This window comes from Notamacropus eugenii, chromosome 1 (genome assembly GCF_028372415.1).
Source record: "Notamacropus eugenii isolate mMacEug1 chromosome 1, mMacEug1.pri_v2, whole genome shotgun sequence".
Taxonomy (NCBI): Eukaryota; Metazoa; Chordata; class Mammalia; order Diprotodontia; family Macropodidae; genus Notamacropus; species Notamacropus eugenii.
In genome coordinates, this window is record NC_092872.1 from 375,470,528 (window position 1) to 375,488,160 (window position 17,633).

At 40.1% G+C, this 17,633-nt stretch overlaps 1 protein-coding gene and 1 long non-coding RNA gene across 11 annotated transcripts in view; one reads left to right on the forward strand and one right to left on the reverse strand.

Moving 5' to 3' along the window:
- The window catches only part of LOC140518478 (uncharacterized), a 168,920-nt gene extending 158,502 nt beyond the window's left edge, over positions 1–10,418 (reverse strand). Inside the window, exon 1 of one of the 3 annotated variants that reach the window (XR_011971937.1) lies at positions 9,937–10,408. This is a non-coding gene — a long non-coding RNA (uncharacterized lncRNA). Of the gene's footprint in view, positions 1–9,936 lie in introns of all 3 variants that reach the window. The other 2 variants (XR_011971938.1, XR_011971936.1) reach the window with 2 other exon arrangements.
- Positions 8,944–17,633, forward strand: part of TCERG1 (transcription elongation regulator 1) — a 65,515-nt gene continuing 56,825 nt past the window's right edge. For 4 of the 8 annotated variants that reach the window (XM_072630658.1, XM_072630661.1, XM_072630660.1 and 1 more), the window contains exons 1-2: positions 8,945–9,046; positions 12,646–12,871. In XM_072630658.1, coding sequence (XP_072486759.1) covers positions 8,988–9,046; positions 12,646–12,871 — 285 coding nt within the window. In that variant the 5' untranslated portion in view covers positions 8,945–8,987. Of the gene's footprint in view, positions 9,047–10,526; positions 10,628–12,645; positions 12,872–17,633 lie in introns of those variants that run through there. The other 4 variants (XR_011971934.1, XR_011971935.1, XM_072630663.1 and 1 more) reach the window with 2 other exon arrangements.

A 17,633-nucleotide genomic window follows, 5' to 3' on the forward strand; every position in this document is an offset into this window, starting at 1 on the left:
TCACTCAGAAATCTGAGACCCAGGGAAGGTGAGTGATTTGCACAAAGTTATGAGTAGCAAACATCAGAGGTGGGACAGTGCAACAGATAAAAAGTTCAAGAGACATAGTTTGTGGGTAATTAACTATTTTATTAATCATGCTAGCAATAATTAATAAAAAATAAAAATTAATAAAATAATTAATAAAATTAATAAAATAATAGTTAATAAAAGAGCCAATGACTCTTCATGGAATACACTCAACTCTTACATGTTCTTGGAAGAGAGGGTGTTCCTGAGGGTGGAAATCACCTCTGATTGGTTACCAAGTAATGAGAAGAACGAATATTATAATAAGAGAAAGATTTATTCTAATGAGGGACGGGTGTCTTGACTCTGATTATGTCACTTACTTCCAACTCATCCCCAACCTTGGGCAATCCAGACAAAGGATCTACTCCTCTGCCCAAACCTGCCTGAGTGGAACAGAATGGGGTGGAATTCATTTTAGATTAAATTCTCTATAAGGTTTTCTAGTTGGGTGTGTTAACACCATCTAGATAAGATAGTCTAGGTGGAGTAAATTTTTGGGAAAGGTCAGGGATCTCCCCAATAATTTACTATTTAATAATCATTTCTCTCAATATGAAATCAGGTCCTCTGACTCTGGTGCTACTACTCTTTCAATTAATCAAAAATCATTTATTTAGGGTTTACTATGTATCAAATACTGTACTAAGCATTGGGCATACAAAAACATTTTGCCCTCAAGAAGTCTTCTTTCTAATGGGAGAGATGTGTACACATATAAGCATATACAGAATATATACAAAATGAATAACAGGTAGTTTGTGTGAGATTGTATAAGGTATTCTCTAGGACAATTAGGTGGCTGGATACAGTGCCAGACCTGGAGTTAGGAAGACCTATCTTCTTGAGGTCAAATCTGACCACACTTACATACTAGCTGTGTGACCCTGGGCTAGTCACTTGACACTGTTTGCCTCAGTTTCCTCATCTATAAAATGAGCTGGAGAAGGAAATAGCAAACCACTCCAGTATTTTTGCCAAGAAATCCCCAAATGGAACACAAAGAGTTGGACACAAGTTAACAATAACTTAACAGCAACAAAATTCTCTAGCACCCAGTGCACCTGGAAAGCCTTCATCAATGGAACTTTATTGAATCCTAAAGAAAGTCAAAGGATTCCAAGGTGCATAGGTGAGGAGGGAGGCACAGGAGATAGCCAGTGCAAAGATATGGACATGGGATATGGAATACTGTACGGGGCATTTCTAGGTCAGTATAGTTTTATCGAGAAGTAACATGTAAGCAGACTAGAAAGAAGCCTGAAAAAGGACCAGGTTTTGAAGAGCTGTATGAACGTTTACTAAGAACCTACTATATGTCAGGCATTGTGCTGAATGCTATGGATATGAAGACAAAAATGAAATAATCTCTCATTTTCTCAAGAAACTTAAATTCTACCAGCCTGATATGAGTTAAATTATAAGTAAACACAAAGATATTTGAGGGGGGAGATAAGTAAGGGTGACAGATATATGTGGATGTGTGATGAATAAAAAGTTTGAGAGATATTATTTCTGGATAATTAATCATTTTATTAATTATGGCTAGTGGATAATTAATAAAAAGAATAATAATTTCACTTTCTAGCATAAACAAAGACCCTTCCTGGAGGCTTCTTCAGGCTTAAATACTCTTGGAAGAGTGGGTGTTCCCAATAGGTGGTAATCAATTCTGACTAGTTAACAACTGATGAAAGAATGAGTATTACAATGAGAGGTGGGCCTCCTCTAATGAGGGGTTGGGGGTTGTGACTTTGATTATGTCACTCATGGACAAAGAGAGACTCATCTCAAGCCAGCCTACTTCAGTTCTGGGTAATCTATCCAGTACTTTTTAAACTACGATTTGCAACCCTATATGTGATCCACAGTTTAAGAAATGTTGAAGGGTCTACAATGGAAAAAGTTTAAGAAGCCCTGATCTATACAAAAGGATCTATCCCCTACCCAAGCCTGTCTGAGTAGAAACCATGGGCTGGAATTCATCTACATTGATTCTCTTTGTAAGGTTTCTCTAGTTGGGTAGGGTAACAAGATGGTCTAGGTGGGATAAACTTTTGGGCAAGGTCAGTAATATTTTTTCAAGACTGACTGTGTAACCTACAGGAATTTATTTCTTAATGAGGAAATAAGAAATAAAAAATCTTAATCTCAATTAATAATTGGCTATTAAAGTGGGAAATAGTTATTTTTCTCCATTGTTAGATTCCGGCTTGTGACTACTTTGGTCTTTGCTTATCTAATCAATACAAAAGCAGTAGTTGTTTTTGAAATCCTGCAAGATCTTCCCTCATTCATGTTATTCAGGTATACAGAAGTAGGAGTAGCTAGGTGGTGCAGTGGATAGAGTGTAGTGCAGGAGTCAGGAAGACCTGAGTTCAAATCTCACCTTAGACACTTGACACGCATTAGCTGTGTGACCTTGGGCAAGTCACTTAACCCCAATTGTCTCATCCTGGGTCATCTCCAGTCATCCTGATGAATATCTGGTCACTGGATTCAGATGGTTCTGTGAGGCTGGTGACCTGCACAGCCCTCCCTCATTCAAAACAAAGTCAAGTGCAAGTCATGTCATCATTTCTCTGATGGCATGGTCTTCTTTGTCAATGAAGGATGAACACACATACAGAAGGTGGCATTCCAAAGGTGAGGCATTATAGGCATGATATGCCTTCTGTGCCAGTTTTTCTCTCCATGATGAAGAAAATGTTGACTTAACCAAGACACTTACTGATGTTTTTGGTAAAGAATTTCTAAGACTTGAAAGGATCATTGATTTAGAGCTGGAAGGAATGTTAGGGTGATCATTGGCTCCAACCCTATCATAACAAAGGGGAAACTGAGGCCCAGAAAGATTAGGTAACTTGCCCAGGATTACACAATTAGGAAGGAGCTGTGGCAGAGATTTGTTAGAATGTCACCGAAAATTAAAAAAAAAATTTTTTTCCTAAAAAACAAAATAAGGGGGGTGGAGCTAAGATGGCGGAGTAGAAACACACAAATACGCTAGCTCCGAACCCACAGCCCATGAAATATCCATAGAAAAGAGCTGCCAATAAATTTGGGAGCAGGAGAAGCCACAGAACAGCGGAGCAGATGAGATTTCTGTTCCAGAGAGCCTGAAAACCTCTCGCAAAAGGTTCTTCGTGCTGCGGACGTGGAGCAGAGCCCAGTCCTGCGTGGGCCGCCCAGTGCCAAGAGGAGCAGATCCAAGCAGGCTTCAGGGACAGAATCTCCAGCAGCCGCGCGGGTCCCTCCACCCACCCGTGACAAGGATTGGTGACAGGGTCTCTTTGGCGGGTCGAGAGGGGAGTGGGGAGCCCCCATGACTCAGGCCCCCTCGGGAGGCACCAGCGGAGGTGGGAGCAGACCAGGGCTCCCCAAGCAGGCAGCAGCCTGGATCCATTGTTGAAGGTCTCTGCATAAACCCCCTGAGGGAACTGAGCCCATGAGGAGGCCCTGCCCTGACCTGAGCACCTGAACTTAATCTCACACTGAATAGCAGCCCTGCCCCCGCCCAAAGCCCTGAGGCTGGGAAGCAGCATTTGAGTCTCAGACCCCAAGTGCTGGCTGGGAGGATCAGGAGGCGAGGTGGGTGTGAGGAGAATATTCAGAGGTCAAGTCACTGGCTGGGAAAATGCCCAGAAAAGGGAAAAAAACCAAGACTATAGAGGGTTACTTTCTTGGTGAACAGGTTTCTCCTCCCCTCCTTTCTGATGAGGAAGAGCGGTGCTCACCATCAGGGAAAGACACGGAAGTCAGGGCTTCTATATCCCAGCCCACTCAATGGGCTCAGACCATGGAAAAGCTCAAAAAGAGCTCAGAAAATTTTGAAAATTATGTTAGAGAGGTGGAGGAAAAACTGGGAAGAGCAATGAAAGACATGCAAGCAAAGTATGAACAGCAGATCAGCACCCTGCTAAAGGAGACCCAAAAAAATGCTGAAGAAAATAACACCCTGAAAAATAGGCTAACTCAATTGGCAAAGGAGGTTCAAGAAGCCAATGAGGAGAAGAATGCTTTCAAAAGCAGAATTAGCCAAATGGAAAAGGAGATTCAAAAGCTCACTGAAGAAAATAGTTCTTTCAAAATTAGAATGGAACAGATGGAGGCTAATGACTTTATGAGAAACCAAGAAATCACAAAACAAAACCAAAAGAATGAAAAAATGGAAGATAATGTGAAATATCTCATTGGAAAAACAACTGACCTGGAAAATAGATCCAGGAGAGACAATTTAAAAATTATGGGCCTACCTGAAAGCCATGATGAGAAAAAGAGCCTAGACATCATCTTTCATGAAATTATCAAGGAAAACTGTCCTGAGATTCTAGAACCAGAGGGCAAAATAAGTATTCAAGGAATCCACTGATCACATCCTGAAAGAGATCCAAAAAGAGAAACGCCTAGGAATATTGTGGCCAAATTCCAGAGTTCCCAGGTCAAGGGGAAAATATTGCAAGCAGCTAGAAAGAAACAATTCAAGTATTGTGGAAATACAATCAGGATAACACAAGATCTAGCAGCTTCTACATTACGGGATCGAAGGGCATGGAATAGGATATTCCAGAAGTCAAAGGAACTAGGACTAAAACCAAGAATCACCTACCCAGCAAAACTGAGTATAATACTTCAGGGGAAAAATTGGTCTTTCAATGAAATAGAGGACTTTCAAGCATTCTTGATGAAAAGACCACAGCTAAAAAGAAAATTTGACTTTCAAACACAAGAATGAAGAGAAGCATGAAAAGGTAAACAGCAAAGAGAAGTCATAAGGGACTTATAAAAGTTGAACTGTTTACATCCTTACATGGAAAGACAATATTAGCAACTCTTGAAACTTTTCAGTATCTGGGTAGTGGGTGGGATTACACACACACACACACGCACACGCACACACACATAGAGACAGAGTGCGCAGAGTGAATTGAATAGGATGGGATCATATCTTAAAAAAAAATGAAATCAAGCAGTGAGAGAGAAATATATGGGAGGAGAAAGGGAGAAATGGAATGGGGCAAATTATCTCTCATAAAAGAGGCAAGCAAAAGACTTTTTTAGTTTGGGGGAAAAGAGGGGAGGTGAGAGAAAAACATGAAGTTTACTCTCATCACATTCCACTAAAGGAAGGAATAAAATGCACACTCATTTTGGTATGAAAACCTATCTTACAATACAGGAAAGTGGGGGATAAGGGGACAAACAGGGTGAGGGGGACGATGGAAGGGAGGGCATGGGGAGGAGGGTGCAATTTGAGGTCGACACTCACGGGGAGGGACAGGATCAAAAGAGAGAATAGAAGTAATTGGGGGCAGGATAGGATGGAGGGAAATATAGTTAGTCTTATACAACACGACTATTACGGAAGTCATTTGCAAAACTACACAGATTTGGCCTATATTGAATTGCTTGCCTTCCAAAGGGAGGGGGTGGGGAGGGAGGAAGGAAAAGAAGTTGGAACTCAAAGTTTTAGGAACAACTGTTGAGTACTGTTCTTGCCTGTAGGAAATAAGAAATACAGGTAAAGGGGTATAGAAAGTTATTTGGCCCAACAGGACAGAGGAGAGGATGGAGACAAGGGCAGAGAGGAATGATGGAGGAGAGAGCAGATTGGTGATGGGGGCAATTGGAATGTTCGGTGTTTTGGGGTGGGGGGAGGGGACAAGGGGGGAGAAAATTTGGAGCCCAAAATTTTGTGAAAATGAATGTTAAAAGTTAAATAAATTAATTAATTAAAAAAAATAAAATAGGTATTAAAAAAAATCCTACATCTAAAAGAAGGTTGGACCTTGACTTTATACTAAAGATTTTGAATTTTTATGCTTGAGGATGAATTCTTTCTCAGAAATCAAAGCTATCTCTTTGTCTCTTTTAAATTTTACAACATGGAATTGGGTGATGATGGTGCCAGCTTAGTGGGGACAGCACCTGCTCCTCAGTTTTATACAGCACTGGGACAGTTCCCGTTTTCTCAAGAGTTGCTCAGGTCTGACTGTTCCAACGACTTCTTTTTCTTTTTCTTCCTCGGAAAAAAATGTCTTTAGTTGTCTTCAGTTTCTTGTGCAAGTTATTAAGAATTCCCTGCTTTAAAAAAATTATGGCACATTTACAAATGTGTATATAGGTAGACATATTTTTGGATTAGATCTGTGATTTCATGGGTCTAGGGAACTTTTAGGGAGGAAACTTCAGTTCACTTCATTTAGCAAAGGTAGATTGGCACCTTCGCTACTCTTTTTAGTCTTAGAGTTGCCTGTGGCACTGGGAAGTTTAGAGATTTGTCCAGAATCAGAAAGCCAGCATGTACATATCAGAGGCAGGACTTGAACCCAGGTGTTTCTGGCTTACTACTATTCCACAGTACCTCTCTGTACATGTCTCTTCTTCCTGTCCTCTCTTTCTCCTCACCATCTTTCCCTGTCCCTGTCCTTGTCCTTGTCCCTCTCCTTTTCCTAACCTTTTCTACCCCTCCCACATTTCTTTTCCCTCTCTTTTCCTACCCTTCTCTTCTTCTCCTATCCTTCTTCCCTTTCCTATACTTCTCTCTTCCTTCCCTCTCTTTTCCTCTTCTCTTCCTCTTTCTAGAGCTCTCTCTCTTGTCTGCTTTTCTTTCTCCCTCTCCCCTTCTATCCCCTTTCTCTCTCTTACTTCTCTCTCTCTCTCCCTCTTCCATTCCCTCTCTTTTCCTTCTCTTCCCTCCTTCTTTCTAGATCTCTCTCTCAGCTGCTTTTCCCTCTCCCTCTCTCCCTCCTATCCCCTCTCTTCTTCTCCCTCTCCCTCTTTCCCTGTCTCTCCTTTCTCATTCTCAATGTCTCAATCTTCTCTTTCTCTCTCGATATATGTAAGTCTATCTGTGTACCTATGTATCTACTTGTAGATATCTATATCTGTATGCTATCAGTTAAACAAACCGGCTGCATGAGACCCTGGGGAAGTTACTTAATCTCTCTGTTTTTCTCATTTTACTCATCTATAGAATGAGATTAATAATAACACATACCTTCCAGGGTTGTGAGGATCAGATAGGGTAACACATATAAACCTTAAAGCAGTATACAAATGCTAGCTCTTGAGTATTTGATATTCAAAGGACTATTGTGTAGGTGAGTTTTATTACTATTAAGGGCAATAGTTTGTCAAACATATATACACATACATACATATATACATACCTACCTACCTAGACCTATACACACACACACATATTCACGTGGGACATTAGTCTTAGTGTAAGAGGGAAGCCAAAATATATTTTTCCAGGGTTCCTGGGTTGTGGCTTAAGCCAAAAGACTGAGAAAAATTTCCAAAAGTATAACTAGATCATTTGAGTCAAAAGAATCTCTTATTCAAGGATTATTAAATCGCTTTGCCTCATCTCTTTATTGGACTGTAGGTTTCATGAAAATAAAGAATGTGTCTTATCTGACATATTTGATTCTCCCCCACAAGGTCCCCCTGTGGCTAACACAGCATTCCTACTAGCTTATTAAATGAAAGATTTTTTTGTGTGGTGGTGGTGTAGATCTATGATTTTGTTTTGTAGAGAGCTCCACGGATACAGAAAAGAATCTCCTCTACAACTTAAAATCTTGAGAGTTAACTGGGGAACTGCCCATTTTCACATATCTATCACATCTCAGGCAGGACCTGAAGTCAAGTTTTCTTGCTTAAGGTCCATCCTTCACTCTCTCTGCTGGGGTTTGGGGTTGCTGGTCATCCCGGAATGTCAGGGTACAGGGTGGCATGCTCCTGGAGAGAACTCATGCACTCAAACCATCTTTCAGTCAGTGGCAAAGTGTACTGTAACACCAGGAGAGTTCCTAGTGAACCTGCAGCTTAGTGGGGGTAAGACTGATGCTTATATACAAAAACCACGGTGAAAGAATCTGGATGGGATTAAGGAGTGGTAAGTAGTCTGGGATGGGCCAAGAGGGATGGAAGAAGGACTGCAAGAAAGCCAGTTAGGTGACCTAGGTGCGCCAGCTGCCTTGGGCGCAGGTGCCAGGGATCTGGGCTGCTGAGATGTTCAGGTACTGAGTTGCTTTTAAAGACATGGTCTTTCCTTTTTAGGGGTCCAGGTCCCATCACCTCATCATATCCACTAAAGGAACTGCTAAGCTAAATGAATGAAAGAATAAATGAATGAATGAAGGAAGGAAGGAAGGAAGGAAGGAATGAATGAACGAATGAAGGAAGGAATGAAGGAATGATGGAAAAGGGGGTTCCCTTTTAGGTATCAGTCCCGGGTGAAGGCAACACATTTCCAAGATTATATGATTTTAGACAAGTTAATACAGTTAATGTTTCTGGTGTCATAAAAGCATATCCTTTCTGGCTAATTTTTCTAACACTATTTAAATTCCCTCTATGTAATTAACAAGATGATTTAATAAAAAGATATGAGGTTTATTGAATTAAGACTCATGTCCTGCTAAAGTAGGAAGTGACAGTTTTCTCGAACAAACCTTTGATTGCTCTGAAGACGAGTAAAACTTGCCTCTGATTCGTTGACTCCGAGCAGAGTTCCCTGCCTGGGCTACACGTGGCCAATGGGACTACATAATTGGCTTTCCTAAGATCCGGCAGACACGTGGCTGGAGGGCTCCGGGGCCGGTCGTGGGAGGACCCAGTTCTTCGGACCACGAGGGGGCGCCGGGCGGTTCCTCGCTGTTACGGTGGCGTTTCCCATAAAGCCTTAGAATAACCAATCAGCGAGCTGTCTCCTCACCGCTTTCAAAGTCGGCGGGTCCTTTGTCCAATGGACAGAAGGGTTCTTTCCCCGGCCGCCAGAGCGACCGTAGTCTTGTCCAATTGTCTCACGGAATCGGGCAACGCCCGCCTTCCGGGGAGGGGATTGATGTCTCCTCCGCCCAATGGGACTCTCCTGGTCGGCGGGTGGGTGAGCGGGGTCCTGTGTAATGGCGGAACGCGGCGGGGACGGGGGGGACGGTGAGCGATACAACACGGGGGAGCTCAGGTAAGAGGCGCCGCTGCCGTCACGAGCCAAGGTTTGGGGCTTCGGCAAGGCCAGGCCCGCAAGTTGGGAGCCGGGGCCGTGGCTGAGAGGAGGGCCCGGAGCGGTGCGGGGCCGGGACCGCGTGTGTGTGTTGCGGCGGTACCGCGTGCGAGCGTCTTGTGTGTATGTGTGTGTGGTGCGGCGTTACCGTGTGTGTTGTGTGTACTTGTATGTTTGTGGCGGTACGAGGCTTGGGGAACGGCTAGCTGGCCTCCGGGAAGGAGCCGGAGGCCCGGGGCCTCGTTCCCCGCCCTGCCCCGCCCCGCCTCGCCTCTCCGTCTCCCCCAGTCCCCTGCACCCTTCTTAGCCCCGGCTCCGGGCCCCCGAGGCCTTGGTTTTTCTTCCTACCTCTCTTAGTCAGACTCTCGGTCCGCCTCCTCCCGGCGCGCCCCGAGACCCCGCGCTCTCTACCCCTCCCAGACCCTCTTCCTCTCCTCGGTCCCGGTTCCGCTCACCTCCGACCCCCTTCCTCCCACCCTCCCTCGTCCTGCGGCCCTCCGAGCCTTTCGTTCCACCAAGTAGAGTTTATTAAGCATTTACCGTGTGCCTGGGTGTACCGAGGCAGACACGAGACCATCCCTGCCCGCCAGCAGCTTACATTCTTTTGGGGGTTAACAGATACGCTAGAAATGCAATTGTTTTGTGTTTTTCTCATGCAAAACCCGAAGTAAAAACTCGATAGTTTGGGGGCCGCCGCGTTGCCCTCACCTCCTCCTCCCCAAACCCCTTCCAGGCTGAACTTGGCCGGGCTTAGCCTCCTCCTTATCAGACTTCCCTCTCCCCGAAGCCGCGCTGTGGCCCCGGAGAATTAAATGGCATTCCTACCCACCCCCAAACCCGCTGACACCGACCTGACCTGCACCTCCAAGTTAGAATACGCTGGAGTTGTAATGGATCAATAAAACGTTTTCCTTTGTCGTAGCAGTCCGTGAATCCGGGAAAGTTTTCTTCAAAGGGTGTTGTTACAAACGTCTTGTGTGCTTCTGGGGCAGGACCTTGTCGGATACTGATGTTTAAATTTGAAATATCGCCTTGGGAAGGCAACCGTAATTGGAAAATAAAGGCGCTTTGAATTTCAGTATTGATCTTTATCCTATAACTTAAATCCTTTCACAGATCACATGAGAAGTGTTCAGTGGGTTGCCAGCTTAAAGTCATCTTTCAGATTTAGATGCAGGTGTTTGTTGCGTATGGTATTGGCATCTTGTAACTTTTACTCCTGACTGTAACTTATCATGATCACATCAGTGTTGAACTGGAGTAAAACCAGAAATAAAAGAAGTTTACCCTAAATCCGACACTTGTCCTGTTATGCTCCCTTTAGTAACGGACATCACAATGGGTTACTATGGTGTCTTATTGTTAGTGATGGAAAGTTCATGTCGTGATTCTCCTCTCAAGTGAAGGTCACTTGGTTTCATAGGGAACATCACTGAATTTTGCGGAACAGTTCTTTGCAGCTCTATTACCAAGTCTTTCAAGTAGGCTATTATCAGAACAGAAGATGTTACAAGAGAGAATAGAATCGGGCTTTTATGTTAGGTGCTTTTATTTGATTTCTTTCTTTTTTCCTTTCTGCATTTAAGAACTATTCCATCATGGGGTTTTAAGTCTCTAATTGGTAACTTATTAGGGGGAGGGATGGGGTATGGGAATGACAAAACTACTAATATATTATACTTTTGAGGTACACAAGGCCATTGGAAAAATATTTGAGTTTAAAATTATCCTGGTTCATTTGTTTCTAAAGAAATAGAAAGTAAAGCACGTAGGAATATTTTAATCTTACCATGAGGTTCAGGTTTGAAGGATGAGGGATGCTGCTTATAATAATGATAGCCACCCAAGACACAGAATAATTTAGAATGGGGAATAACTAACTCATTTGGAGAAGGCTTGAGTTCTTAGTTAGCAGTTTAATAACATGTAATCAATCAGTGAGCATTTATTAAGCACCTTCTATGTGCCAGGCATTGAAGAGGCAAATACAAAGAATGAAACAAACCCTGTTTCCAGGGAGTTTACATTCTAATGTAGAGTCAACAATTAAATAAGTATATGCAGAATAAATAAATGTAGGGAATAAACTCTGTACCCATGATTTCACCAGTTTTGGAAACTCCCTAGTAAGGGAGCTCTTATCACTGCACATTGAGACCTCTGCAAATTAGTCTTAGAGCGTTGCCCAGGGTGTTACGGCCAGTAATGTATGTTAGAGACAGGACTTGAACCCCACGGTCTTTTTTTAGTTTCAAGGCTAGCTCTCTATTCACAACACTGTGCTGCCTCTCACAGAATACAGAGGATATTACAAATAAATACAGAGTAGTTCCAGAGAGATGGAAAGCACTAACAGTGGAAAGAACAGGAAAGGCTTCATGTAGAAGCTGGGGAAGGAAGAGAGGGATTCTGGGATATATAGGTAAGGAAAGAATGTCTTTTAGGCATTAGGACTACTGATGCCAAAAGGCTCATGATGGAGTTCCTTTTTTTGGCAACTTATGAGAAGATCAAATCAATAAGTAGAGATGAGAATCTTATACATATATTTTTTTTATTTTAAGAAGTAGTAGCAGCAGTGAATAAGAAGCAGAGAAAGCTAGAATTGAGGTACATTGGCAATTTTGGGCCAAAGGTACAGCTCATACTTCATTTTAACTTGTTTGACTATTGTAACCTTCAACCAATTATTTTCATGAATTGTAAATTTGCAGATTTTGTCAAGATAAGAAATAGACTTAGTTGAACTTGTCATATCACTTGCAATTTTTTCATTAGCATACCTTGGCCTAGTTTAAGTATTGTGTCTAATTCTTTGTCTCAAAATTGGTCTGGAATGTGAGTAAATTTGGAGATGGTTGAGAAGATAAGCAGAAAGCTGATGGTTGAAAACTAGGGCCTGTACAGACAAACTGAATGAATTTGGACAGGTAAGGTTAAGGAATTTTTGCTTTTCATTTTCTGTGTAAAGAGAATAGTGACATTTATCCCTCTGTCAGAAGTAATGGACTTCAGCTGTAATAATAGGAATTTTTGTATTAGGAATATGTAATAATGTGGGAGTACTGTGAGGGTCTTCAATAATAAGTCCTCTAATTTTTGACTAACAGGATTATGGTATGAATTATTGAGGGAGAGTGTAAACTTTTAAAAATAAATTATTCATCAGTATTTCTTGAAAAAATATATATGTATATACTTACTAATGCATTTTACACTATGATTTAGGATGCTGTCTTTGTGGACAATGGGCTAGTCCAGGGTGGGGAACCTGGGGTCTTGAGGCCACATATGGCCTTCTAGGTCCTTGGTGTGGCCTTTTGACCGAGTCCAACTTTTACAGAACAAATCCTTTTATTAAGGGACTTTGTTCTGTGAAGTTTGGATTCAGTCAGAGGGCCGCACTTGAGGACCTAGAGGGCCACATGTGACTTCAAGATTGAAGGTTTCCTACCCCTAGGTTAGAGGATCTCTTAAGGGGCCTTATTTCCTTTAATTGTGATTTTAAAAAATTGTATGCTTTCTTAACTTACTGGACAAACCTTTGACTTTCCCTCCAGAATGGCTCAACAGCAAGCATTGAGGTTTCGTGGTCCAGCTCCCCCACCAAATGCAGTCATGCGAGGTCCACCACCTCTGATGCGTCCACCACCACCTTTTGGGATGATGAGAGGTCCACCTCCACCACCTCGGCCTCCCTTTGGTCGTCCTCCTTTTGATCCTAATATGCCACCAATGCCTCCTCCAGGAGGAATTCCTCCACCTATGGGCCCTCCACATCTACAGGTAAGGAATAAATGAGTCATATCCTTTTTTCCATTGATCAGTATTTGAATATTTCATTCTTTTCGTGGTGGTAGAGAAGTCTTTCTTATGTAGATGTGGTCAAGTTACTCTTGCTGAAAAATTTTTAAGTTGCTCTCAATTGCATAAAGCTCAAATTCATTTTCTTGGCATTGATTTACCCTTCCCAGTTTGACTGTCACTCTACCTTTGGAGCCCTCATTATTCCCCTCTACATGTCTGTTTAGTCTCAACCCCCAAGAACACTTCTGATTCTGTGCCTTGCCTTTGCTTGTGTTATTCCTTATATTATAGCTTCCTGAACCTTTCCTTACCTTTTAAATTCCTACCTGTGCTTTGAAACTCATCTGAAATTTCAATACTTCCATGAAGTTTTTATTGCTAACTCTAATCTTTCCTCTTGGATCTCATTCATCGCTTTTTTTCTGAAACTGTAATACACTTGCCATGTGTATTTTTGTTTGTTTCTTTTTTATTTTATTTTATTTATTTGCACTGTTCTACAATCACTAGATTTTTTCCCCTCCTTCCCCCACCTTCCCCACTACCTCCTGCCTCCCCAAGATGATGTACAATTTTATATAGGTTCAACACACATTCCTATTAAATACATTTTTACCATAGTCATGTTGCGTAGAAAAATTAAAATGAATGGGAGAAATCATATAACAAACCAAAACATAATTCAAAAGAAGGTGATCTGCTACATTTTGCGATTGAATCCCATAGTTCTTTCTCTGGATGTGGAAGGCATTTTGCTTTAAAAGACCATTGGGAATTTTTTAAGTCCTTGCATTGCAATTAAGTTCTAAGTCTACCAGAAAAAATCCTCACACACTGTGTTTGTTGCTGTGTCCAAAGTTCTTCTGGTTCTTTCTGCGCCTTTTGCTCAGCATCAGATCATATAAGTATTTCCAGGCCTCTCTGAAGTCTTCCTATTAATCATTTCTTATAGCACAATAGTATCACATTACATTCATATACCATAATTTATTCAGCCATTCCCCAATTGATAGGCATTCCTTTGATTTCCAGTTTTTGGCCACCATGAAGAATGCTGCTATAAATATTTTTGTACATGTGGGACCCTTTCCCATTTTTATGATCTCTTGGGGATCCAGTCCTAGAAACAGTATTGCTGGGTCAAAGTTGCCATATGCATTGTGTATTAGAAGTTTCTGTGTTGGTGTTGTATTTCTTCTTTATATAACAAAGATCCCTGTATGTAAAGTTAGGAACTTTACTTATCTAAGCTTGGCATTATGCCTAGCACAGTGGTCTGGATGAACATGTGGCACTATATTAAATCCTTGAGAAAAGATATATAGTGGACATTCAATCAGGTATGTATTTGCCTCTAGAAACTTCTTTTCATTTTTTTTTTTTGGAGGCATTTGGGGTTAAGTGACTTGACCAGGGTCACACCTAGGTATGAGGTCAGATTTGAACTCAGGTCCTAGCTCTAGGACCAGTGCTCTAACCAGGAGCTTCTTTTCAGAGTCAGCATCCACATGGTGGAAATGGGAAGATAAAGAGATGAATGTTTAAGTAATGAAGGGTTCTCCCCAAAGTGGAGGTTGTAAGAATGACTGTTAAAGGTAGAAATAAAACAATAATATATGTAATAGCAAGAATATGGATGAAATGAATGCAAATTAATAGTCATTGTCAAATAGGGGCATTTTATTTTTAGTATTACCATATAGCTCCTCTGTTGAAAAGGAAGAAAATTAATACACATTTATACCTCCAGAATAAGCATGACAGAAACTGATTACTAGTGAATCCTGGTCAAAGTAAATCGGATAGAGGAAAACCTAGATTTATCAAAAAAAGATAAACTAGGGGTGATTAGCCCCTAAACCTTAATTTTAGAAAGTCTCACCATGGCTTCTCCCAGTACATTTAACGGTGCAGTGTCTTAATTCAAGAGTTTAATGGATATCTTTAGCACCTAGCACAGTGCCTGCCATATAGTAGGCTTTTAATAAATGCTGGTTGAGTGATATGTTTAGTGTCTATTACTCTGAAGCACTAAGTACTCTAGTGATACGGAGCCAGTAAGTCACAGTCTGAGTCCATTTAGTCTAATGGAGTGGGGCGGGGGGGGGGGGTGTCTGAAATTAGACAGAAGTAGCCATGTATATGATTCACAAAGTACAGTGAAAGTGCAACAAGAGAATTACAAAGAAAATGTTCTGAGAGTTCAGAGGAATGAAAGATTACTTCTGATTGATGAGGCCTCAGTTTCTTCATCTTTAAAATGAAGGACTCAGACAAGTGAAGTCAGTAAGATTTATTAAAGTGCCTCCTGTGTGCTAAATACTGTACTTACACTATGAAAGGAAAGGCAAAAACTCCTTGTTCTCAAAGAGTTCACACTCTAACAGAGATATTGTGTAAACAATGATGTACAAACTAGAGATGTACAGGATATACTGGAGGTGATTGAGAGAGGATATTGATATTAAGAGGAATTGACAAAAGGTGTCTTATAGAAGGTTGGATATTAGTTGAGACTTGAAGGAAGCCAGGAGGTGAAGAGAAGGAAAAAGCTAGAAGGAAAAAAAGAGGATTGGATGACTAAGTCACTTTTAGCATTAAATCTATAGTTGTGTGATTTTCCTTCATTTAATATATGTCTTATATATATGTATAATATATGTCTTGGGTTCTTATGTGATGACTGTCAAACATAACGTAATAGACTTATTATATTATTTGCACTTCTCTCTTCCAGTAACTTAACTGAACCAATAAGTGAAAATGAATATATATGAAATAGAATTAGAAGAATAATGAGATAATGTTTGACATGGAAGCTGTTGAATTTAGATATGCATGTTTTTGTAGGAGAGATGGAAATAGGTATTTGAATACTTTTAAATGCACAGTAATTAATGGTATAACGGAAAGAACCTGGCTTTGGAATCAGATGATCTGGATTCAAATTTTGACTTGTAATGTTTATTATGTGTATAATGTTTGGCATGTTGCTTTAACCTCTTTGGGCCTCAGTTTCCTTATCTGGAAAGTGAGGGAGTTGGAATAGATGGCATCTGTGGTCTCTTCTAAGCTCTAAATCTGATCCTAATTGATTGTGCCTTTAACTTTGGACAACAAAAACTAAATAACATATTCATAACTGCTTATGTACTATGTTCTAGTACATCCATAACAGCATATTAACCATCCATTCTGTGTCCTTTTTATTCTTGTTCATTCATCTCTATATTTGTGCATGAACTTTTCTTTAATGTAGTTGTAAATGCATATATTGTTTTTCGTGGTTCTGATATCTTTACATTACTTAAATCTTTTAAATATTTTTATCTTCCCCATATCGATAATTTTTAATGACATAATATATTCTGTGACATTCATGTACCGTAGTTTGTTCACAGCTGTTGGACAATTAGGTTGTTTCAGCTTCTCTATAATTACAACTAATGCTACTTTCTATATTGTTGAACTGATACATTTTTTCATTACAAAGATATTCTTAGGGTATATTCCCAATAATTGGACTATTGAATCAAAGGGCTTGAATGTTTTTGTGACTGTTTCATATTGCTGGATTCTTTACCAAAAGATTCTGTCATTTCCAATTCAGTCAGCACAATCTAAAATTTTCAAGAAATTTGATGTACTCCTGTTTTAACATATTTTTAAGATTAGATTAAGGAATACTTGTTTGAAAGAAGCTAATTTCATTTTTTTGTCACTTAAGATATATATGAATTTTGTTCTGTCTATGCCACTTATTCACAGCTAGTGGGAGAAATAAAATAGAACAGTCTATAATTCTAGTGTATATACATATTTTGATGTAAGTAGATGCTTTCCAATGTCATGCTTTTCTTGATCTTAATGTACAATTGTCATTTTATGTTAAAGTGAATTATTCCTAGCTAATAATACTTGAAAGATGTTTGTAACAGATGTTTATATTCATTGGATATTATCTGTTCAGATCTGAAAAATAGGATAAATCTAAAAGAAAATAGACTGGGAAAGAGTTTCTTTCCTCCCCCCAAAAGAAATGACTCTATATCACTATTACCGTATAAACTTGATCTTGTTTTAATTATATTTTAAGGCTAATTACAAATTTATGTAAAAAAATTATTTTTGTTTTACCCTATTAATTTTTTTCCTAAAATGTAATTGTCTGTGTTCCTGCTTTAGTATTTATTGTATAGCATCGTGAAGATAATCTTAAGTAATTTTGATGAACGAGGCTGTTACAGTGTCACTGGCATTTTTTGTCCTGTAGATTTAGAGATTTTTTTTGAATTCAGAACTTAACTCTAGAACTTAATGTAATTTCATCAGGACTTAACTTGAAAGCTAAGGTTTTTTCTTTCTTTTCTTTTCTTTTTTGTACGTTTGCTTGTATCAGTTAATTTTTTTTTTTTTAAGAGGAATTTTTTGTTGAGGATTTTTGGTTCATGACAGTACTTTTTCAAACTAGGGACTTCATTGCCACCAGTGTATTGCTGGTATGACATTTTAAAATATAAAGAAAATTTACTGGCTATTTTTTTCCACATGAATTCCTGACTTTTTAAGTAATTATCTATCCAGTTCTTTTCTTTTAGAAAAAATGAGAGAGTGAAGCCAGCATGCTGCTGTCTTTTTTTCCTTTTCACTTTACCATACTTTTTGTAAGCCTTGACATAACACCCCATTGCTATTTCTGAGCTTTTTAAGCAGTGATGCATTTGTCATCATCATCCTTACT